Consider the following 25,652-nt stretch of genomic DNA (forward strand, 5'->3'; position numbering starts at 1 on the left):
TGTAAACTATGGGCTCTGGGTGACGATGTGCCAATGGAGGTTCACCAATCATAAAAAGCACCACGCTGGTAACTGGGGAAGGCTGGGCTGGGCATGTGGGGTGGGGCAGAGGATACATGGCAAATTCTAACTTCTCAACACTGCTATGAACCTAAAACTGCTCTAAAAATAAAGTCTATTAAAAAAAATACATGTTAACTCAAAAGTGGCAGGAGTTCAAAATGCTCATGAACTGTTGAGGCTTCCTGCAGAAGCCAGGAAGCTGGAGTCTGGGGGGAGGTATGGAAAAGGGCCAGTCGTCGGTGAACAGTCTTTTTAGTACCCAGTTTGAAGAAGGACCTGGAAGAGTCACAAGTGCCTCACTCAAGGTGTCATCAGCAAGTCGAGAGATACATCTTTCCTTTTGTGGTTTAGCCCTTAACACCTGAAATCTATCAATTTCATTTGAACTGTGCTAGTGCCAAGTCAAGAACAGAGCGGAAGCCACGAAGCTCAAAAAGCCGTCATTCCTATGCAGGTCCCATGGCCCACACATGGCATACCCACCCACGTCTTCATCCTGGCAGAGCAAAATGAGAAATGGACTGCTCTGCCTGATGTAGCCATTATAACGAAATTAATCTGCCATTTCTGTAGGCTCAAATTGATGAGCACACAAGAACTCATTTATAATTGCTTGTTTCTACTTCACAACATCCCTTCCAATATTTCTATTCTCTAAAATAAAGTCCATTAACACTGCATTATTTTTTAATAACTTTTGAAATTAATGTTGATTGGAAATATGCCCTTGTATCAACTTAAGTAAATCCGGCCATCCCCATACACTGACTGAGTTCCACCCTCCAGGCTGAGTGGCAGACAGGAGCTCTTGGTTTGCTTCATTCCAAGTTCTGCTGCAAGGGCTGCGCGGCCCGCACAGAGCCTGGCAGCCGCACCAGTCAGAGGGCAACCACCTCTGCGGCAGAACCAGAGCCACCCCGGGGCTGGGATGGGAAGAGAAAGAGACACATTCGCTTTAGAGTTAAAAGAAAGGAAGAAAGAAAGAAAGAAAACAAGGTTAAAATGAAGTTTATTATTTTTTTGATTTTTTTGTTTTGTTTTTTAAATAAAACTGTTTGTGAAACAGCTATTTTATCCCCACGGCAGAGTGACCCCTGAAAGATGCACTAACCCCTTCTTAAGGCCTTAAGATTTTTTTTGTACTTTTTTCTTTTTTTAAAACTCAGATATTTAGAAATTATACAATTTACAAAACAAAACAAAATACAACATAAAGAATCATGTAGCATGGGGCTGCTCAACTGACAGACCCCCTTTTCCTTTATAAAAATGAAAGCAAAAGAGAAAAGGGTGGAGTGGGTGTTCCTGGTCAGCTTACCCCACACGATCACACCCAACACTGCCCTTCCCCGTGTCCACCCCTACAGCTTAGGCTTCCGTCCTGTCCGTCCTGGGGGTCAGGGCACAGCTGCTTGAAGTGTGCCCAGAGGAGGCCGTCCCTTGACCCTGCTGGCTGAGCCACTTAGTGGGATACTTGGGGCTCTCCCTGGCCACAGCGACCAGGGGCATAGCTGTGACCTTGGGGCATCTGCCAATTTCACCTCCCAAAAAAGAAAAAATTAAAAAATAATAAATAAATAGTGTTTCTGGAAATGAAAAAAATTTATTTTTGTCTTTAAACATTCTTCCACTCCTGAAAACACAGACCTCCACTTCCCTCCCCCTCAACCTTCTCACTTTGAGACAAATTAATGACAAAAGAATGGTTTGGTGTGGTTTGTCCGTTCTTTCGACCCTGGGTCTAGAGTCTCTGAATTGTGTGAGCTGGGCTAAGGATTCAAGCCACCCCTGTCCCTGTGAGATGAGAGTTTGTTCAGTTCAATTTCACATTTCAATTTCACTTATTGGAACAAATTTGGAGTTCTTTAACTAGATAATTTTAAAATAGAATCAAAAGGGATAGCGCACCTTTCATTTAAACAAAGTCTTTCCAGACTAAAAATAGATTTATATATATATATTTTTATCCCTCCCTTTTAATTCCCCCCACCCTTTCCCATCATCCCAGCCCTCCCCCCTCCCCCCAAATTGTCACTATGGAGATTGTGTCCATGGAAACAGCCATTCCAACTTCTTGGGTCTTTCTTTCCTGTGGTGTCACCGGTTTGAGTGATGTAAGAACTTAGGAAGGAAGTGCTGGCACGGGCAGGCACGCGGGGTGGGGTGGGGTGGGGTGTGGCTGCACAGGAGGACCATTTCCATTCCATCACGAGTGTCCACCACCTTCTCATCTCCACAGTCTCACCTGCAAGACAGAACAGACATTGGGTGCTAGGGACCTTCACGCGGTGCTGCAGCCAACAGCCCTTGCTCTGTGGTGGTCCTGAGGTCGGGGTGGAGAGGCTTTCTGTAGGGTCCAGCAGCCGCAGACCCCTGTGAACATGGTGCTGGCACTGCAGATCCCCGAGGCCAATGGTGGAGTCACTGTGTGGCTCTCGGCCTGGGACAGGGAAAGGCAGCAATGACCTGACCAGCTGTGCAGGCCCTGGACCCTGAGTGCCCCTCACGGCATGTCTACCGCCCCAGGCATGAAAGGAACCGAGACCAGGAGAGAATTCCCTGACTCCCCAGTGAGGCGGCCCTGGAGTGGGGCAGCTCTCGGGTGACCCCTGCTCTGGCCCATGCCTCCTGGGGCCTGAGGCTGGGCTCAGCACTTGGTGGCAGGGCCAGTGCTCAGAGGTGGCTGAGCACCCAGCCCATCTAGAAGAACCAGCTCAGGACCACTTCACGGCTGCTTCCAGTCCAGGTAGTCTTTACCGTAACAGAGAACACTCCCCACAGGGGCTCTGACAGGGAGGGCTGGTCTCTGCTCATCCTCTGAGTCTCCCCAGGCCCTTGCTGCTGGCGAGACGTCTCCTCTTCCAGCCCAGGCTCCAGGCTGAGGAAGACTATCGTGGTGACTGTTGGTACGTGGGGTTGTACCAAGGGCCTCCTCAGAATGCTTCATGGGTCATTTATGTGCAAAGGTCTCAGAGAGACACAGCAGTTTCTTAGGAATTCAGTCCAGAAAAATTAAGCCAGAAGCCAAGAGTGGTGGCAGCCTCATCCTCACTTGTTTTCTGCCAGTCACAGAACTCTTGGAAACTGTGTGGGGCTCACCTCGCTTCTTCCTCAAACCCTCTTTGGTGCCCTCCTTCAACAAATAAAGCTCAGGAAAATCCAGGCATCACTATCCTTTTTCTGTTTCTGTAAAAGTTACTAATATGCAAAATAGTTAAGAAAGTTGGTCTGCCTGCACGAGCTAAGAACAGACATACCTGCCTGGGCCAGAAAGATATTCCTAACTGCTTGGCAGAAAACACAAATAAACAGAAAGAGACTCGTGGAGACAGTAGGACAATGGTGCCACCCTCAGACAAAAGCAACCCTGGGACTCCAGGTGCCAGGGCCTGGGGATGTGGGCCAGCGGCTGAGCCATCCATCCTGCCATTCTCAGGATATTCACAGTGACAGCGTGGCTCCCCTGGTACCGAAGTTGCCTCTGGGCCCGGGAGGTCGCCTACATGATCCGTGCCTCCTCCTGCTCTGACACACTCTCCACCCCTGATTCTGGTTTCCTGAGGCCACGGCTGCCAGGAAAGGGGAGAGCAGCAGCCTTCTCTGGTGCCACCCCAGGAACCAAAGGCCTTTTGTAAATGCAATGACAAGGGGAGAGCTAATGGGGCAGCTCAAACAACGACCAGAGGGTCAAAATCTTGCTGGGGATGTGGGCCACTGGCATCAACAGAGGACAGGTGCTACGCACACTCTGCAGGGAGGGACAGCACAGGGCAGGGTTTGCCCTCCCCCAAGTGCCCGGCACAGTCTTGGGTCTGCACCCTATCCCGCTCATTTCTCAGAACAGCAGGCCCCCATCCTCAGAATGAAGGCTGTCTCGGCACCCAGGGTCCACCTGGCCAGTAGGTTCTTGCAGGCTGCTGACTCTGACTCCTCCCTTGGTGCCACAGGGGTGCCTGGTGGTCAGGGGAGCCCTGGCCCTTCCGCACCTCCTGCCTGGGGCTCTGTCTTCTCACCTTCTCAAAGGGTACCTCCCCCCAGGTTCTGCTACTAGACCGGCTCAAACACATGATACGCTGAATGTTATGAGACCCTAACTTCTCAGTTACTTCTAAAAACTGTTCCTTCAATGAGGAGAATGGGAAGAAAATTCTTTAAGCATCTACTAGATGCCAGGCACTATGCTAGGAGCAGTATACACATTATTTCAAAGTAACACTGAGAGGCCTGACCCCCACATCTTGGAGATGAGGAGGTGGAGGGAGGTGACACACATGGTCCGAAGCCACGTGGCTGGCTAGAGCTGGGACTGGGCTCATATCCAACAAAGCTCTTCCAACTCAGTCCCAGGAACTCTGCCTTTGAGCCTCCATTGTCTCAGTCCTGTCCAAACGCACAGGACGTGGCCGAGAAGGCAGTGGCCTGAGCAGAGCCCCAGAGCAGCCAGCGGGAGCTGGGGAAGCGGACAGCTCTGAGGACTTTAACGGTTCTCTGTGAAAAGGCATCCACATGTCTGGCTGCCTCGGAACAGGATTTCATCTCGGGCTAGAGCCTTCCGCCACCCGCCCCCACCCTGGTCGTGCTCCCAGCCTCCCTCCTGCTTCGCCTCTGCCACCTGAACCTGGCTGTACTCCCCATCCTCTCCACCTGCAGCGACTCCGCCACCTCAGCCACACCCAGTCTGGCCAGGACTCCTCATCCTAGGAGGGACTTGTGGTTGTCACTGCCGTGGGTGTGGAGGGGCCTCCTTCTGAACCTGCACCCATCTGGGCTCTCCTCCCCGTGTGCCCCTTCCTGTGCCCTCTCTGGGCCAGCACACGAAGGGGCAAAGACAGCGGTCCCTGTCCTCAGGGGCAGACAGTCTAGTGGAGATGCAGACAGTAAGTGAATGAACAAATGACTCAAAACTGTGGTGACACCAGGAAGGCTGCCGTGTGAACAAGGGGTGCTTTCGGTGGGGACGGACTTTGCAGGGAAGACCACTGTGAGCAAGTGACACTGAAGCTGAGACCCAGAGAGGACAAGGAGGCACAGAGCTCAGGTCTGGGGAAGTAAGTGCACGTGCAAAAGCCCAGAGGGAGACGCCGGGCCTCTGAGGAGACGAAGGAGCCTGGCCGGAGACTCCTGCAGGCCTTTGGAGGCTGAGGAGTCTGGACGCAATTCTAAGTGTGACGGGAACCCCTGAAGTTGAGAGGAGACAGGAATCTGAGCTGAGCTGCAGTGCATGGGAGGCAGTGAGGGGCCACCTGGGCTGCGGGTGGGAGGGAAGCGGGCGCTGGAAGCCCCTCTCCGGGGGTGTAATCCCAGGACGCCCCCCGAGCCTGCCTGGGGGAGGGGGATCCAGGACACGACACTTGCTTGTACATGGGCGGGCCGGGTGACCGTCTCCAGTGTGACATTCCGACCACAGAAGCTGCTCAGGGAGGCCCAGCTCCAAGGCAGGGAAGCTGCTGTGTGCAGGTGGCACTGCTTGGCACCCAGGACCACGCAGCAGCTGGATGGGGGCTACGGGGGGCTGGCAGGGGAGGGGGGTCTCCTTGCTTACTAAAGGCAGCAGCAGAAGACAGGTCTAGGGGTTCCGCTGTCAGAGCCCTGCCCACGAGCTGCCCAGAGCCAGCAAGACGCCGGCAGCACAGGGCAAGGGTGGGCACCCTGCCCTCGTCCTCAGACCCGCCCACTGGATGCTGCCCAAGGACCTTTCCCCTCTGGCACTGCTGCCCTGTGCTGGACAAGTATCAGGCACCTCACATGCTGGCAGGAGGGTGGAGGAGATAAGAACTCATGTCTCCCGCCCCCAGCCCTGGGGCTCTCTGCTAGGCAAGGCAGCTGCAGTGCCCAGTTCGCGGCCTTGACCCCGCCAGCGCCTGCTGCGCGAGGCAGACAGGCTGAGAGGGCAGCGCGCCCGGCACTTGCTGACACTGCACCCCAAGGCAGGCCGTGCTGGGCGTGCTGGAGACATTCCTTAGCTGAGTTCTCACAAGGTTGCCCATTGCTACTCCCCTTTTTACAGAAAGAGAAAGTGAAGCAGAGACGTTAACTGGCCTGACTCTGGTCACACAGCATTTTCCACACCACTCTGTGTGAGAAAGTGGGGCACCAGGAAGTGGGACTCAAATGTATGATCCGTGCCCCTTCCCCGAGACCCAGCGTCCCTGTCCCTGATCACTGGGGCTCCCGCACCACCAATGGCACCTCTGGGCCTGAAGGATGGCAACTGCCCCCCGACAAGTGCTGAACCGAGAACCCAGGACAAAAGGTCCAGCCTCGTGGGGAAGCACGGATGACAAGCACTTCAGGTGGACAAGCCTGGATGCGTATGTCTGCCCTTTTCCCTACAAGAGGTACGTGTCTGACCTCAACAGACTCAAAATTACCCCAAACTGGGGGTCAGGCCACTTAATCACTCAGCGCCTCAGTTTCTTTTATATAAACAGGAACAGTAACATCGACCTTCTGAGGAAAGAATGATGAAGCTTATTGTTCCACGAGAGCTCAGGAAGAGGCAGAGAGGATGGAGATGATGAACAAAATTAAAATTTCCAAGAGGAAATCTGCCCACCAGGCCAAGGGCCCAGACTTCATCTTCTTCTCAAGCACAGGCTGGGACTTCAGGACAAGGACAAAAGGCTGAGTAACAAACGGCTCTCTCCCTACCCGGCTCTTCCCAGACACTGCCAGGAATATTCTGCGTGGCCTCTTGTATAACTTGGCACTAACTACCTGGGCCAGGAAGGTGGCAGAGCCGCCTAGAAACAGTGACACAGTCAAGGCCAGGGTCACGCAGAAAGGCCAACAGAAACATTCTGGAAAACCACGCAGACTGCTGTCTTGCCTGCGGGTCAGTGCCCCCTGGCAGGTTCTAGAAGTCCACAGGGCTCCATGTGATCGTTTGACTCCTGTGACCCAACCACCGATCCTGCTCTGCTCCCTCCCTTCCCAGTCCCACTCCCCGGAAGAGGAAGACAGAAAAGCTCGAGTCCAAGTCCTCACTGGACAGCCCCTCAAGAAAGCGCAGTAACCCCTGCTGGCCCCACAGACTCATCACACAGCGGAGGGGAATTCCCTGGAGGTCGGGCCTGGGACCCACCTAGAAACAAATGACTTCTCAGAGGAAAACCGCCACGTTCTGAGAGGAATTCCTCAAATTACTGTTAGGTATTCCAGAGCCAAGCAGACCCCCCACCCCCGCCCCAGCTGTAATAGGAGGGAGGGAACTTTCCACAGAGTCGCAGGCGTGTGGTGCTGCCCCAAAGGGCCAGGCAGAACACACCTGTGTGGGTCTCAGACGGCTGGAGTAAACCCAGAAGCCCTCATCTGAAGAGAAATTAATCCTTTAAGGAACATTTGAGACAAGCGGCCCCCCACCCCATCCTGTAGAAGCAAGTGCCTCAAGTTACATTTCAGGTTTTCTTCTCATTATAACCTGTTACCCTTTTCCCTCAGTGACTCAGTGAGGACTGGGCAGTGAGGGAGCCAGCGGGGGCACAGGAGGCCTAAGTCCTACAGTCCTGCTCTCAGCACAGGCTGCCAGCCCTGACCACGAGCCCACAGACACACTCACAAAAAGCACAACTCAATCTCTTAAGGTTTTTGAAAGTAAAATTAAATGGGATGCTACAGTCTACTACATCTTTGAGGGGATTTTCCTTTCCTTTGTACTTCTGTGAAAAGGAACCCTTCACAGTACTGGGGGAAAAAAGATTTCAAACCACCAAACTTGAGGAATTTTTTGTCTTTCAGAGAAAACCCACCATAAGCTTTAGAGATATTGAGTAAATTGAAAAGAAGAGCCCTCTGGCAAGAAGCCTATCTGAGCCTGGGAAAGAGCGAGGGCTGCTGGCAGAAGCCCCCCTCCCGAGGGTCCGACTCGGAAGGCGCTGCATCCTGCCCTCAGGAGCTCCACACACAAGGCCCAGCTTCAGGAAGTCACCATGAACCCCAATGGGTGATGGTACCATTTCACAGCGCCACACCACCTTTCCACACATATTCTGGGGAGCTAAGCAACAAATGGGAAAACATTTTACCCACTCTGTGTCGGCAGTCCACGCGGTTAAATGCTGCTAGTGCAGCCTGGCCTGGGCTGCGCACGGGGGCACAGGCCACGACACCCCCTGGAGTCCGGCAGGGGCGGCGACCCAGACTCACCTGTGCTTGCTGTACTTTCCATTCCCACGAGCACACTGCCCCCCTCACCCCCGCTCCGACTGCTCTGTGCTCAGGCTGCCTTTCGCTGTCTTGTTCTGCAAGGGGGGGAGAGGGCATGGGAGGGGAGGCTGACTCCGGCAAAGCCAAGGAGACAAGACAGGAGGGACGAAGAACGAGCGTGGGGTCAGGGTGGGCAGAGGTGAGGAGAGGAACGCACATGGAAAAGGAAAGAAAAAGCAGAGAGTCAGTACTGAATGACAAACAGGAGATACTCAGACAGGGTTTTCTGAGGCAAAATGTGACCGTTAAAAAAGGGAAGCTTTTTAAAATAAAAACATGTAAATTTAAAACAGAGAAAACTGTAAGATCCTATGATCCATCTCTGGAAATAATCTTTAAAGAAAAGCGTAAGTAAGCATATTTCAGAAGCATTTGAGAGCAGACCCAACAGGATGACCTCTTTCTAGTACTTTCTGGCCCCACTTGCAGACTGAAGGCTGTGAGCACCAGTGGCCACCAGGTGTCAGTGTGACCTCAGCCAGAGCAGAGTGGCGCTGCAGAGATCCCAGGTGGTCCTTCTCTACATCCTCCCCTTCCCCCACACACATGAGGTGTCTCAGAAACAGATCATTCACCCCCCCCCCCTTATCTTTCCTTTCCTAAATTTAAGAGGCAAAAAGAGACCACCTCCTGAATCAACTACAGAGACACTACCAGTTGCTTCTGCTGAAGTAAAACCTGGAAGAGACTGCATTTCCCCAAAAGCCTGGAGTAACTCTACTTCTAGTAGGGGAAGATGCCTTTGCTCCCATTCAAGGCGGACAACCAGTCTTACGTCCCGTCAGCCTGTGAACTGGAATTCCATTACGCTAAGGGGGAGCCGGTAGTTTTACTGCCTTTGATCTTCCAATTTCCCTTAATAGACAAAACACCTTCCTCTCCAAAACACTTCCCCTAGTCCCCCCTCACCACGGGGGCACCGATACCCACGCCACAGGGCTCCCTCCCCAGGTGCCTCTCCTCCCCCCAGGCCAGGAGTGGGCGGCAGCCCCCCAATGTCTGGTCTTCAGGTCTTTCAGGAGAAGCCCCCTGACCCCCCCAGCCCTGCCGGGAGTGTGGGCTCTGACTCACCTTGTGCTTGGGGCACCTCACCGAGAAGTTCTCCTCATGGAGCAAACAATCTGCAAGACAGAAGGGGACAGTCAGGCGGGGGCTGGCGTGTGGCACAGCCCGAGGGGCGCGGGGCCGCACTGGTCAGGACTGACGAGGCCAGACATGGAGATAAGAGGTCCGCACTGTGACTTCTAATAGGAAAACATGAGATACCCCCCAATAAGCTACAGTAAGTACCTCAACACGATAGAGTGTCAGTCCAATGTTAAACAATGAACATTTCAGACTAGTTACTGCTATGGGGGAAACACAATGCAAACGGTTCAAAAAGCCATAATACACATAAATGTGTAAGTACAATCTCACTTTTGTCAAAATGCTTTTTAAAATTTATTTTTGGGGGGTCATTAGGTCTACTTATTTATTTATTATTAGATTTTTTTTAATGGAGGTACTGGGAATTGACCTCATGCATGCTAATAAGCATGCACTCTACCATTTAAGCTATACCTTCCCCCCTCAAAATGCTTTTTATGCATTAAAAAAAGACAAAGGAAATCTACCAAAATATGACAGTGGTTCTCTTGGGTAGTAAGATTATAGGTGATTTTAATTTTCTTTATTTTTATCTTTATTTCCACGATGATATCTTTATTATTTTAATAATGAGAAACAATCTCCAATAAATGTTATTTTTAACACCCCGTATCCTAGGCCAAGCTCACTCCACAGGCCACAGCAAAGCCTCCTGATGAAAACACTTCAGATCTGCAGGCGTCTTTTCTCCTCATGGAGAGCCACACGTCAGAGAAAGAATGGAAGCCTGGGGCCCCGCTGCCACGTTGTCCTACAACCCATGGAGTCCCGGAAGCCCTGTAACCCACGCTAAATGCTCCAGAGGAAAGTGAAATCCCATTAGGAGGCTATTCATCCTTGGAGCAAAATGATGCGTCCCAACTTTTAACTCGGAGACATCCTCCGTGACAGCGAGGACGCGCGTCTGCCTCCAGCTGAGCCGTGCTCCGTGGCACAAGCATGGTGCATTGAGCAGGGCGAGGAAATCTAATTAACGGGTTCACTCCGCACACCACAGCTCCCAAAGACGGACAGCTGGGTCGCTGGTGCAAGAAGCAGTGGCAGAATGTTAATAAATATTGATCACACGTTCTCAGAGAGCTCCCAGGTACTATGGCGGGAGGTGGCCCTGGTACTTAGCCTTGTTAAATTCATAATTTAACTCAGGTTTAAAGTGAGGCCCAGATTAGCAGCCTGTGTACCCAAAGATTTCAAGTGAAATAGTAATAAGCAAGGGAAGACACAAATGAAACTTTTGAGGTCCTCTCTATCTTAAATACATGAAAAAGAAAAGAAAAGAAAAAAGACCCTGCCATAACCTGGCTAAGTCTGTACCATCACCGCTGTACCTGCTCCCCCAACTCCCTAGCCCTGGAATCTCTTAAGATTGGGTGGGTTCAGCCTTCTCTGCTCTGGGCCAGCCTCCGGGCACAGGAAACTCAGCAAGTCCTGCTAACCTTTATGTCCTTCCCCACCAAAAGCAAATAGCCTGGCAGTAAGTGAAATGTGTTAATTTAAAACCCACAAGTACATGGCGTGACCAAGGCTCCTGCTGCTCCAATCTGCCAGAGAGCTTATGAACAGCGGGAGACAGACAGCTGGAGCTCGGAGGAAGCGCCTTCTCCTTACCTGGGCTGAGGCAGCAGTGCTTGCTGGCAGAGTCTCTAGTTTGGGCCAAAGAGAAATAGCACAGGCCACGTGGGGCAAGGCCACCCTTATGTCACAGGGGTTTACAGAAATGAGGAGGGGGACCATGTCAGCTGGAAAAGATGCCACTAGAAAGGTAGAGGTGGCTCACAGCCACAGAACAATGACCAGCTCTGATGCACCATTAGTAAAATTGTCTTTTAAAGTTAGCAAACATATCCCCTCTAAGCTAGAAAGCAGAAGAGATAAAACAATGTAGGTACACACTAAAGGGAACTTGGAGCAAACGCCAGGTACTTCTGAGGGAAATCTAAACAAACCTACGAGACAGGGCACCCTCTGGCAGGGCCTGCGTGCAGGAACACTGTGAAGGTGCCCCTCCATCCTCGTGGTGCCCACAGGACACCAGCAACTGCACTTCCCATTCCTGGCGGGGCTGAGACCCACAGCCGGAGAGCTTGGCCACCTGGAGGCGGCATGGCGAGAAGACTAGGCTGCCTCCAACCAGACTCTGCTGGGGAAAGAGTGAAGAGTGGTGGCAAGTGTAGTAAACGCTTCTGAGGTCTCTGAACAGACTCTGGCCCCACACCACTGGCCAGCCGGACCCTCACTGGTTTTCTCCAAGCCCCTGGCAACATGCTGCACGGTGCAGAGGACCTGGTCAGCACTTCCCCACAGTGAGGTCAGAGTAAACAGCTTGCTGGACCATTGCATAAGGTGGAGGAGACTCACAAGGTTATCAAGTCAACCTGGTGGCTTCCAGACACAAACATCACACCCAGAAAAGGACCCCACTTTCATTTCTCTCTTTAGGCTTAAAGACAGGACTTAGCTGGGCTCCTCATAACAAGCTATCTGAAGCTTCAGAGACCCACATGCATTCACACATAACACTTAAGACTCATACTGGCAAAATCCAGGCTGGGACTCGGGCACTCGCCAGCCTCACCCCCACCTCGCTGAGGGGCAGTCTCTGGAGAGGCAAGCCCGGTTCCTGGGGCCAAAGGAGGGACATAAGAGGGAAGAAGCAAGACCACCAGCCGTTTCATAACGACCCATCCTGGCTCCGGACCCTCGGCCACAAGATCAAAGTCAGAAGCAGAGAGAGCAGCTTGAAAATGCTGTGGAAGGGTGGCTGTAGAAGTAAAATCCCAGCTGTGTTTCTTCATGAGGGTAAAAGAAAAAGCCTCTCTAGGCAAGATTCCTTACACACAATGAAATTATTAATGAGCCACCACAGCTCTTTTCCCCTTTAGTCTTAATTGCTATGGCTCATTGCATTAAATATATTAATTTTTTAAAAACTGGTACTCATGTTCTTATTACTGCATCTGCCACCTGGAGCCAAATCCGGTGCCTGTGACATACAAGGAGCACAGCACAGTGAACCACAGTGTCACAAAAGTAGGGTCAGTATCAGGTACAGGAAAAGCTGCAGGAGCCACCGCTCCTCATGAAACAAAGATTCTGTTTCCATGGAGATGTCCCTAGTGATAAAAGTTTTCCTTTAAACATCAATAGCTCGCTAAGGTTTGAGCAGCTGACAGCAAGGCACAGAAGAAAATGTCAAACTGTTCCTTACTCCACACAGAGATGGGGGACTCACAAACTCAGGAGCTTATTTTTATTGTAACTAGAAAAGTCAATCAATGAACGCCTTTCCTGGATACAAAGATCTACCAGATGGAGAACAGAATTCCTGAGAAGACCATGTGGGATAAATACAAGCATCAATCCGCACAGAAGTGAAGACTCTGGATCATTGTGACTCAGGTCGTCAAAGAGATCAACAAATGCCCAGACACGGTCACCCTGTGAAGCTGCTTTTTTGGTCCCAGCTCCACGTGGAAGAGCAGAGTATGCAGCAGCTGGACAGCAAAGCCAGAGGCCAAGGTCCCGCTGACCTAGGCAGCCTCCCTCTTGCTGGATACTCGGCAACCAATTTCTGCCAAATAGAGATGTGGCCAACTTACCTGGACAGGCCACGGAAGACAGGATCAAACGGAGAGTGACAAGTATCACTTACTTCCTAACCCTCAGCTGGTACAGCAGGCCCTGCTTCCCTGCTGGTTGGGGGCCGGGCGAGCCTCTGCTGGAGGGAGGAGGGCCTTTCCCAAAAAACCCCCACTGCCCGGCTTGACCAAGGCGGCACCGAGCCTGTGCTGCCAGCCACCAGCTGCACATGGCTCTGGGAGTTTAGGTTAAAATAAAATAAAATAAAATAAAATAAAATAAAATAAAATAAAATAAAATAAAATAAAAAACTCAGTCCTTCCTTCTAACCAGCCATCTTCCAAGCGCTCAGTGGTCACACATGGCCTGTGGCTACTGTATTGGAGAGCGCAGATGTAGACCACATCCATCACTGTGGCAAGTTCTACCAAGCAGCACGGCTCAACCCCTGGAGAAACCGTGGCTGGAGGTGGGCGCCCCGTGTACAGAGAGGGAACACACTCCCAGGGGGACGGAGTTCCCTGCCTGCTGCTTCTGGGCAGAGCCTCCATGCAGGAGACCACCTTTCACCTGGCCACTGGCAGGAAAGCCAATGTTTGCAGTATTCCCCCATGTAAAAATTACAAACAACTTCATTTAAAACCCACGAAGCTTAAAATAGAAAAGGAAATAAAACATTCTGGTGTAACTTGGGGCAGTATCATGAAAATGAGAAAAGGCAACACTTGGCTCTTAAGAGAGGAGGATTTAATGACTGTACTGTAGAATATGCTAGACCACGACCCAGGGTGAATTACTGCTCAGACTCAGCTTGGAAACGTTCAGGGGAAGAAAGAGAATGTAAGGGACAGGCAAAACCCCAAACTCCCTGAACTGACACTTCAAGGCTGTCTTCTTACTCGCCACTTATCCTTCTGGTCAAATAGCACCCTGGCCACCAGCTGCCCCTCAGCACAAGCAAACACACTTTTATGAGACTCTAACTTTGGTATAAGCATTATCTTTCTGTACGTTTCTTGCTCTTTTTAGCTGCTGCTCCTGCAGAAACCTGGAAAAAAGAGGAGAAAAGAAGGGACGACGAGAAGGACGTGAAAAGCAGGGGGATGTGCTTAAGCAAATGTCAGGAGCGGAAGGAAGGGAGGTGGGGACGAACTCAGATTCCACTCCACGTGCTTTCTCCCTCTGTACCTGCTCCCATCACCCAGTCAGCCACAGCCTTTCCCCTCACCCCTGCCAAATCCACCTCCACCTCCTGGAAACAGTGAGGCTGCCCCAGGGAAAGCCACGTTTCCCCCTGGAACCTGGGAAGTGCTTAGAGAGAGCAAGCACCATGCAACTCTCATTTATCTCCTCATTTTCCCTCCCACTTCCCTGACTGCAAGCATTCTGAGGGCCTGTGAGGTGAACCTAGACCCATCTAATGTTCAAAAAATAACTGGTAAAAACACCCACCGAAGAGCCAAGAGTCCAGTGGAAGAAAGAGGATTTTCCCAGGCTGCTGAAGCTGAGTCAGAACTCAAGTCTGCATTGCTAACTGATGGCACTTCCTGGACAAAAGGTGTCCCTTCTTTCAACAGTTATCACACCACAAAGTACTGATGTGATCATCTCAAGAGACCAAAAAAGACAAAAATTCAACACTTCTGCCTGATAAAAATGCACAACAAACTAGGAATAGAAGGGAACTTCCTCAGTTGCATCAAGAACATCTATGAAAAGCCCACAGCTCTCGTAAGGGTCGGAAACAAGACAAGGACATTGGCTCCTGCCAATTTTGTCCAACACTGTAAGTTCTAGCCAGGACAATCAGGCGAGTAAAAGAAAAGGTATCTGATTGGGAAGAAAGAAGTAAAACTGTCTATTCGCAGATGATATATCATATATAGAAATCCATGAAACAACCGTCAGAACTGATCAATGGTTTGAGTAAAGCTGCAGGATACAAGACCAATATACCGAAATCAATTCTATTTCTATATACTCACAGTAAACAATCTAAAAGTCAGATTAAGAAAACAATTCCATTTATCATCACACCAAAAATAATAAAATACTTAGGAATAAATTTAACAAAAGAAGTGCAAAACGTGTACTCTGAAAATTACAAAACACTGTTGGAAGACATGAAAGACTGAAATAATGGAAAGACAGATACCCTGTGATCACTGGTAGAGAACATACTATTGTTAATATGGCAAATCTCCCTAACTTGTTTTGCAGATTCAACACAATACCTATCAAAGTTTTAATGGCTATGTCTTTTTTTTTTAAAACAGAAATGGACAAGTTGATCCTAAAATTCATATGTATAGCAAAAGATCCAAAATAGAGAAAATAAGCTTGAAAAAAAGGAACAAATTCGGGAATACTCACACTTCTCAATTTCAAAACCTCCAGTAATCAAGACAATGCGGTGCTGGAAAGAGTCCAGAAATAAGCCCACACATGTACACTCAACTGGTTTTTGACAAAGGTGCCAAGGAATGAAGAAAGAGTAATCTTTACCACAAACGGTGCTGGGACAACTGGAGTCCATATGCAAAAGAATGAACTGGACTCCTACCTCACACCATTTAAAAAATTAACTAAAAATGGATCAAACACCTGAGTAAGAGCTAAAACTATAAAACTCTTAGGAGAAAACATAGGCATATATCTTTGTGATTTTTAAATGTAAAAATAACAATAAGCAACAAAGAGATAAGCACCAAAAGAAAAATGGATAAACTGGACTTCATCAAAGATGCTCAGTATCATTAGCTATCAGGAAAGTGCAAACTCAAATCACAGTGAGACATCACCTCATGCCCACTGGGACGGCTATAATAAAAAAGACAGATGAAAACAACTGTTAGTGATGAGGTGGAGAAATTGGAACCCTCACACACTGTTGGAGGGATGTAAAATGATTTAGCCACTTTGGAAAACAGTCTGACAGCTCCTCAAAAGGTTAAACACAGGGTTAAACATATGACCCAGTAATTCCACTCCAAGGTTTATATTCAAGAGAAATAAAAACATTAAGTCCACACACAGACTTGTATGTGAATGTTCATAGCAGCATTATTCACAATCAAAAAGTGGAAAACAACCTAAATGTGCATCAACTGATGAATGATAAATAAAAAACACAGCATGTCCTTACAATAAAATACTGTTTGAAAATAAAAACGAATAAAGTACTGACATGTGCTGGAATGCGGAAAACCTGAGGAGCAGGTCGCTAAGTCAAAGAGAAGCCCGTCAAGGGGACCACACATCGTGTGACCCACTCATAGGAAACGGCCAATAGGCAAGTCTACAAACATAGGAAGTAGGTTAGTGGCTGCCAGGGGCTGGCAGCGGGGGGGAGACCACCAACGTGTAGGAGCTTATGAGGCGATGACAAAGCTCTAAAATTGCTTGTGATTATGGTCGTACAACTCCGTGAATATAATGGCAAAAAAATTACTGAATTGTACACTTAAATTAATGAATCTTTTGTGAATTATATCAATAAAACTTATAAAAAATATCACCCTATTTCAATCCTTTTTATATCTTTTCTGCATTCCTTCAGAATTTACAAACAGAACAGTCAGAAGAGACAAAAGGAACCATAAAGAAGGGAGAGAATCAAAGTGTACATCCTACCCTTCAGATGCTCTGAACAAGGGTCTGTGGTTCCATCTTACCTGCGTCAATGGCACACGGGTAATGGTATCGGAAGGAGCAGCCTTTGTTGTAGCAGCCCAAGGTGGCGCCTGCCTCCTGGCAGTGGGAACATTTCTGAAAGGAAGGAAGAAATCAGGTGTGTCAGCATCCCAGACTCATCCCTCTCCTCCAGGCCTCCCCTGGACCCCACCAGTCAGACCTCGGCACATGTCTCTGTGGTTACAGGAGTCTGTGCGGCAGGACAGGCTGTCAATTTCTAATCGCCACTCATGGACCACACCATGGAAGGGATCCAGCAGTAACGTTTTAGGCCAGGCCTCACAAATAAATTAAACAGAGCAACACAGTGGGGCGAGGGTGAAGCACCCAGCTCTGCCTCTGGTGTTCCTGTTGTCCAACTGCTCACATGCCTGCCTGTCCTTTCCTTACTCCTCACCGCTCTGGTGAACTGCCTACAGATCCTGCCTGCCTATTTCTGCTGTGGAAGTCTGGGGTAGGAGGGGATGGTAAGATAGTAGAGTTATATATAAACCTTTTAGAATTAAAAGTGGAATCAGGATTCTAGTTCTTATATTTGTAAGATTTTATTTTTATTCTACTTATCCCAAATGCCCAATACAAGCATATTTCCCTTTTCAGAAAATATGGGCTCCTGTAGGCAAACGGTATTTTTATACACAAATCCTATTTTAAATGCACTAGGAAACCTGCCATGAATTTCTGGCTGAGACGTTATCCTGTAATTGAGATGCTCCTCCTTATTTGGTCAGGTTTTCGTAAAGTGGAGCACATCTCTATCGTCCCTGTGATGTGGCTGCTGTGAGCACTCAACCCCATGTCCTACCACAATATTCCTATTTCTAAAATGCAACCATACTGGCCCTACGAAAGATGGATGCGGACTCTTGTGGTGGCAGAGGACACCTGGAGAAGGCTACCTGGATGATACAGACCCTCGCTCCTGATTCTAGGAAAGATAAAAGTGCCCCGTAAGCAGTTACACTTATGGAGAATCCCCCCTTCCCACTCCTCGCCATAACCTTCCTGGGACAAACTGACTAAAGGGCTTCTCTGTCTCTTCTCTTTTGCCTCTGATAGCAGCCTGTTAGGGAATGTGTGGCCGCAGGCCTGTAGCAGTCAGCCTCACCTAGTTGGGGTGAAGCCCACCTGGACGCTGCCATAAAACAAGCACTCTAACCCAAAGCAGCAGGAGCAGGATGACAGGGAGCTGGACCAAGCTTCCCTAACACTGATGCTGTTGGAAAACCACAGGAATATCGGCAGCAACGCAGCCCCCGTGCTGGCCCTGCGTCATGTATCGGACATCACCTGATGCGACTGACGTGGACCAGCTCGCTTCTAACTACCTTGTGACATCGCCACTCTACAGGAGAGGTGTCTGAAGCACCGGAAAGTGAAGTAACCTGCTCCAGGTCAGAGCTGAACTCTGCAGACCAGGCCTGGCATCCTCCGGAGGTAAATGGGGCAGGGACAGGGCTCTAAGACAGTCCTTCAGGAGCCCTGCCTTCCCCTAGAAGACCATCCGTCTGTGTGATGATAACCAGTAAATGTTTACCATGTGCCCTCACACCCTGCCAAGAAATAAAAGACTACTTGGCCTGGAGTGAACCAAGGACAGTTGGCAGCTTCTTGGGCAGCCTGTGGCTTTATCTGCTTTTGTCAGTGCCACAGGGCACCTTCAGAACAAAGGTCTCATCATCAACCAGGGGAACAAACATGGCTGGTTGCTCAGTGGTCACCCACAGCCATTCCTGCTACACCCCTTGTTCCTAAAGGAGCCCTGAATGGTCAGTTATCCAGAGGGCTCAGCTACTGCAGGCCCTCCCCACCTTGGGGGATGAATCTCAATGGTGGCCATTTAGGAATGGGTGTGTCAAGCATTTCTGGTAGGAAAGTCTGCAGGGAAAGGAACTTTTGGGAAAGTTCTACTCCTCTTAACAAGTGACATGATGCAGGAACCGGCCGTCTTCTCACTTGGCCTCTGTGAGGATGGGATGGTGAGGTCTGTTGCAACCATCTTGTCACCACAAGGGGACAGCTCTGAAGACAGAGCCCAACCCACTGAGGACAGCACAGTAACAGGATGGAGTGAACCCGGATTTCTGTAACATTGTTAAGCCCTAAAGCAACCTACCCCAGGACCACCCCATCTCCAGACTTGTTAAGGGGGAGGATACTCTTCTTTAAAAAAATCCAAAAACAAAAACCAATTTTTAGTTTAATTTTGTAACTTGCAATCAAAATATCCTAACTGATGAGAAAGGGACCTAGTACCTGAGGTGCTCTCTGCTGTTTCAGGTGAAGTGCGGGGGCCCTGGAACCTAAATAACTCCCTGTAAGGGATTCCACCACTTCCTATCTTTGTGTTACTCTTGGCCAAATTCCTAACCTTTGTTTCTTTAGCCTGCAGACATAGACCTGATGATGTGATCTACTTCACAAGAGATGTTGTGAGGGTTAAACGTGTTCCTCCAAGCTTACAATAGTGGCTGGACAGAAGTGCTCAGTAAATGTGACCCAAGACGACCACAAGCCAGACAGATGACACGGACCATGAACAAACAGCAACCTGCAGAGCAGGCCGAGTCATCACCTGGGTTTACAGACAAAGAGAGGCGATTAAGCTCAGATCCAAACACTGTCCATTTCCTTCCTACCTCAACACATGCCCTGCTGCCCCTGGCAGGGCTTCTCAAAGCTCCCTGCCCTGAACCAGCCTACATTTTTCTCATAAAGAAAGCAAATTCATCCCTTACCAGGAAATCACATCAATAAAATAATGACTGTTTCTTTCAATTTGAAAAGCACAATTAATTTACTATGTTACATTAGAGGAAAAAGGCATATTAAGGCCTTAGAGAAAGGGCCTTAAAGAGTTTAGGCCAGTGGTTCTCAAAGTGTGCCTTGGATCAGCAGCATCAGCATCACCTGGGAACTTGTTAGAAATGCAAATTTTGGGATTCTGGGAAGATTGCAGAGTAGGTAACACCAGGAATCTGTTTCCCCACCTGGACAACAATTGCACTGGCAGAATCTGTCTGATGTAACTGTTCTGGAACTCTGAAGTCTGTTCAGGGCCTGAAACTTCCAGGGTTAAGACTTGGATGGTAAACTGCAGTTGTTTCTGGTCAATTTCAGCTCTTAGCACAGCAGCACTACCCATCTCCTACTCCTAGCCAAGCGGGAGGCAACCTAACCTTACAACTTAAGGAACAACAAAAAGAAGAACAAATTAAACCCAAAGCTAGCAGAAGGAAGAAGTAATAAGGATTCTAACAGAGATAAATGAAACAGAATAGACAAACTATAGAGAAAAACCAATGATACCAAAAGTTGGTTCTTCAAAAAAGATCAATAAAATCAACCTTTAGCTAGATGGATTAAGAAAAAAGAGAGGACTCAAATTACTAACATCAGAAATAAAAGTGGGACATTACTACTGATTCTACAGAAATAAAAAGGATTATAAGAGAGTACTATGAGCAACTGTATACCAAGCTGGATAATCTAGATGAAATGGGCAAACTTCCAGAAACACAAAACCTATCAAGACTTAAATCACAAAGAAATAAAGATCTGAATAGACCCACAACTAGTAAGGAGACTGAATCAGTAGTCAAAAGTCTCTCAAAAAAGAAAAGCTCTGGATCTGATGACGGCTTCACTGGTAAATTCTACCGAACATTTAAGGAAGAAGTAATACCAATCCTTGTGAAATCTTCCCCTATAATTTAAGAGAAGGGAACATTAAAAAAAATATATCATTCAAACAAGGCTAGTATTACCTGATACCAGAGTCTGAGAAAGACATACGGGGAAAAGAAACCCTATAGATCAATATCCTTTATGAACACTGATGCAAAAAATCTTCAACAAAACACTAGCAAACAGAATCTAGCAGCATATTAAAAGAACTATACACCATAACCAAGTGGGATTCATTCCTGGAATGCAAGGATGGTTCAACATATGGAAATCAATCAGTGTTATATGTCACATCAACATCATGAAGGAAATAACTACACAACCATCTCAACTGATGCAGGCAAAGCATCTGACAAAATTCAACACCCTTTTATGGTAAAACAAAAACAAAAAGAAAAACAAAAACACACAACAAACTAGGAAGAGAAGGAAACAAAAGCCATATATGAAAAACCAACAGGGAATATCATATTCAATGGTGAAAGACCAGAGACGTTTCCCCTAAGATGAGGAATAAAAGCAAGGATGCTTGCTTTTACCGTATCTATTCAACACAGTACTGGAAGTTCTAGCCAGAACAATCAAGAAAGAAAACGAAATAAAAGGTACCCAAACTGGAAAAAAGGAAGTAAAATGATCTCTATTTGAAGAAGATATTATCTTATATGTAGAGAACCCTAGAGTTCACCAAAAAACCTGTTAGGACTGATAAATGAATTTATTTAGCAAAGTAGCAGGATACAAAGTCAATACAGAAAAATCAGCTGCATTTCTATACATGAACAATGAACAATCTGAAAAGGAAATTATAAAAACAATTTGATTTTCAATACCATAAAAAAAAAACACCTTAAGAATTAACTAAGGAAGTGGAAGACTTGTACAATGAAAAATACAAAACACTGCTGAAAGAAATTAAAGAAGACATGAATACATGGAAACACATCCCATGCTCATGGATTAGAAGACTTGATATTATTAAAATGTCTACAGGGTGATCTACAGAGTTAATGCAATCCCTATTAAAATCCCAATGACTTTTTTTTTTTTTTTTTTGCAGAAATAGAAAAACCTATCCTAAAATTCATATGGAGTCCTAGGGACCCCGAATAGCCAAAACAACCTTGAAAAAGAACAAAACTAGAGGACTCATACTTCTTATTTCAAAACTTACTACAAAGCTACAGTAGTTAACAGGGTGGTACTGGCATAAAAACAGAGATACAGACCAAAGGAATAGAATAGAGAACCCAGAAATAAACCCTTCCATATATGGCCAAATGATTTTTGACAAGGGAGCCAAGACCGTTCAATGGGGGAAAGGACAGTCTTTAAACAAACAGTGCTGGGAAAACTGGATATCCACATGCAAAAGAATAAAGTTGGACCCTTATCTAATAGCATATACAAAAATTAACTCAAAATGGATCAACGACTTAATTGTAAGACCTAAAACAATAAAATTCTTAAAAGAAAACATAGGACAAAAGCTTCATGACATTGGATTTGGCAATGATTTTTTGGTTATGACACCAAAGGACCACATAATATAAGAAAAAGAGATAAATTGAACTTCATGAAAATTTTAAAATGTTGTGCATCAAAACACACTATCAACAGAGTAAAAAGGCAACTTACAGAATGGGTGGAAATATTTACAAATCATGTATCTGACAAGGGATTAATATCCAGAATATAGAGAACCCCTAAAACTCCATCAAAAAAACCTCCAAAACAAAAACCAAACAACTCATTTCAAAAATGAGCAAAGGACTTGAATAAGACATTTCTCCAGAGAAAATAAATAAATGGCCAATAAACACATGAAAAGATGCTCAACATCACTCATCATTAGGGAAATGCAAATCAAACCCACAATGAGATACCACTTCATACACATTAAAATAACTACTATCAAAGAGAAAAGTGTTGTTGAGGATGTGGAGAAACTGGAACACTTGGGCACTGTTGGTGGGAATGCATAAGGGTAAAATCACTGTGGAAAACAGTATGACAGTTCCTCAAAAAAATTAAAAATAGAATTATACAATCCAGAAAATTCCATCTTTGAGTAAAAACTCCCCCAAAATGAAAGCAGAGTCTGAAAAAATTTGTATACCCATGTTTATAGTAGCATTATTCACAACAGCTAAAATGTGGAAACAACCCAAGTGTTCATCAACGGATAAAGGAATAAGCAAAATGTGGTATATGCATACAATGGAGTATTATTCAGTCTTAAAGTAAAGAAATTTTGGTGCATGCTACAACACAGATGAACCTTGAGGACATTATGCTAAGTGAAATAAATTGGTCAGTAAAAGACAAATACTGTATGATCCAACTTACATGAGGTATTTAGAGTAATCAAATCACAGTTACCTCAAGTATAATAGTGGCCGCCATGATCTGGGGGGAGGAGAACGTGTGGAGTCTTTAGTTTAATGGGTGTAGAGTCTCAATTTTATAAAATGAAAAGAGTTATGGGGATGGATGGTGATGATGGTTGCACAGCAATGTGAATGTGTTTAATACCACTGAACCATGCACTGAACAGTTAAGATGGTAAAATTTAAGTCTACTTCACAGTTTAAAAAAAAGAGGGAGGAAGCAAATTCTCAAACCCCATCTCAATCTGTAACAAGTCTCCAGGCAATTCTGATGCCAAATTCAGTTTGAGAACTATTGGTCCAATTTCAACTTCCCAACTTTTTAGACGAGGAAGACAAAGACCCAGAGAAACGCAATGACTGGCTGAGCTAGGATTTCAGGTTTCCTGGGAGCCATTTAGTGCTTTCTTCACTATACTTCTGTCCCTTACAGACTAATGCAGACCGTAGGGCATGACAGGCAGAACCGAACCTGAAAGATGTCAAAGATGTTCAACTTCAGCCTCAGAATCTTTGCTTTAAGGCAATGCAGCTCCACAGATATGATTAAATCAAGTCTCAATCACCTTGAGATGAGGAGAGTATGCTGGATTACCCAAGTGGCCCCATTTTAGTCACCTGGGTCTATAAAAGTGAAGAACCTCTCCCAGGGGTATCAGAGTTGCAGGTTTTAGGGAGATGTGACGATGAAAGCAGGGTCAAAGAGATGCAACACTGCTGGTTTTGAAGATGGAGGAAGAGGCCATGAGCCAAGAACGTGGACAGTCTTAGAAGCTGGAAAGGACAAGAGAAATTCTTCCTTAGAGCCTCCAGAGAGAAACACAGCCCTGCTGACATCTTAATCTGAACCTAGTGGGACCTTGTGTGGGACCTGTCACCTATAGAACTGTTAAGATAACAAGTCTGTGCTTTAAGCCACTGCTTGTGGTAATATGTTACAGTAGTGATAGAAAACCATTAAGCAGGGATTTTCTGAGACTCTCACAATAAAACTAATTGTTCATTTTCCTTTTACATTCTTCAGCATAGCAATTTTCTCCCTCATGGAAACACCCACCATTTCACTCACTTTTTATTAGGCAAATTCTGGCATCAGATCAGTGACACAGGAACTAGAAGGGACACTGGGTCTGTTTTCAATGCCTTTGTTTTTTCTGGTACAAGAAACAGACTAGAAGCAAAGTGACTTGCTGAAGATCACGTAACTAAAAATCCCAAAACTTAGAACTTGACCCTTTTCTCTTTGAAACCCAAGTTCAACATTCTTTATACCATACCAGGCTGCCTTCTAGTCCTCTTCATTCACTCAACTAGCCAATACTCGAAAAGTACTTCCTGTGTGTCAGTTGCCAGACAGAATATAAAAATGTATCTCTATAAAACCTTCTGTTTCTATCCTCCTCTTCTATCCTAAAATTAATACCGAGGCCAGAACCATTTCCAATTAGATTTTGATTCTTTACTTTTTACCTAAAGAAACTATTTACATTACCATTCTCCCATAGTGTAAGTAATAAAGTCACTGTACAGCTGAATGTCCTTTGTTTTTGATGCCACTGTTGTTACAAGTTTAATGATATTCATTCCCAGGAGAGGTAAGTCCACACAATACTGTTCCTAGTACAAATGAGACACAGAGTGGGACTTCTCAATCATGGTTTGTAAAGCACAGTACTTTTTCAAACTAGCAATGGCCTAGTCTTTCATTTACTATGGGAGGGTACAATGGTTATTTTTAGGCAACTCTGCATTTCCTGATACTGCAAATCTTGGGAAATAAATTATAAAATGCATTCTTAGCTTTTGGACATGTTTAAACAACATAAAGTGGACAAACACCCACCCTGATCCTTTCACCAGCCCTTGTCACTGCCTCAGAGGCAATGAGTCACAGGGATTGTTGACTAGAGCTGGCAAATGGCAGAAGCCCAATCACCAAAAAGCAGTTCAGTCCGATACTGAAGGAGAATTCTGCATGCCTCTTCATTCACAGAAAGGTCTTTCCTATGAGATGTAACAGCAAACTGAATGATCACTTTGTTTAATGAGCATCTCGGAGCAGCCTCAGTGCACCGAAGCACCTGGGTCAGCGTATTATTAGTGTTGACGATGATCAGTTCTCTTCCAGCCGTCATGATCACACACGTTGCCACTGTGCCTGAGATAGCCTCTATCCAGCACTGCACATGCTTCTGCCTGTGCTTACAGCATTAACTTTTCACATTTGTCCACCTCCCCTAAACTGCGAGACTCATTCCTGTATCCCCAGGGTCTGGCACCCTGTAGGAGCCGTAAATGTGGGCTGATGGAATGAATGCAATGCCTGACACATTTGAGAGTGTGGAGAAAACTAACGAGGCTACTCTTCAACATGAGTTAAAAAGCTGATGCTGACAGAACCTGGAGAATGTGGAATAAGGTATGTGTTAACTTTTGGCCACAAGCAGCAGCTTCTTTTTCCTTTTAATTATGCCTTCCATACCCAGGACAGAGGCCTCTGCCACCTGAGCAGTCTACTCCAGCAACACAGCAGTGACACGGTCTACCTGCAAGGAACTACCCTTTAAGGCCCAGGAGCAGCTTTCTTTGATGCACCTCTGCACCCTATCAATTTTCTCCAAGAGCACTTCACGGTGTCAGCCAAAGCAGTACATATAAAACCCTCTATATTTTGAGGTCTTGCTTCCGCAGAGCTAGGTAATCTTGTTACGTTCCCTGAAAGCTCATGAGACTAGCTGGAACGATCTGCTGCTGCTCGCCATTCCCACAGACTTGGAAGAAGGGTCTGGCATCACACCACAACCGAGAGCATCACCGAGGCTTCAAAGCTCACCTCGGAAGGGAGACGCCCAGTCTTTCCAGGTCCATTTACTCAATACTACGCAA

At 46.9% G+C, this 25,652-nt stretch overlaps 1 protein-coding gene across 3 annotated transcripts in view; it reads right to left on the reverse strand.

Annotated features, from left to right (window-relative positions):
- Window positions 1-1,055: 1,055 nt before the first annotated feature.
- TCF20 (transcription factor 20) overlaps window positions 1,056-25,652 on the reverse strand; it is an 87,261-nt gene continuing 62,664 nt past the window's right edge. The window contains exons 3-6 of one of the 3 annotated variants that reach the window (XM_074375625.1): window positions 16,671-16,764; window positions 9,340-9,389; window positions 8,209-8,303; window positions 1,056-2,308 (exon numbers count right to left, since the gene is read on the reverse strand). In XM_074375625.1, coding sequence (XP_074231726.1) covers window positions 8,253-8,303; window positions 9,340-9,389; window positions 16,671-16,764 — 195 coding nt within the window. In that variant the 3' untranslated portion in view covers window positions 1,056-2,308; window positions 8,209-8,252. Of the gene's footprint in view, window positions 2,309-8,208; window positions 8,337-9,339; window positions 9,390-16,670; window positions 16,765-25,652 lie in introns of all 3 variants that reach the window. The other 2 variants (XM_074375624.1, XM_074375626.1) reach the window with 2 other exon arrangements.

This window comes from Camelus bactrianus, chromosome 12, assembly GCF_048773025.1.
Source record: "Camelus bactrianus isolate YW-2024 breed Bactrian camel chromosome 12, ASM4877302v1, whole genome shotgun sequence".
NCBI classification, from domain to species: Eukaryota; Metazoa; Chordata; class Mammalia; order Artiodactyla; family Camelidae; genus Camelus; species Camelus bactrianus.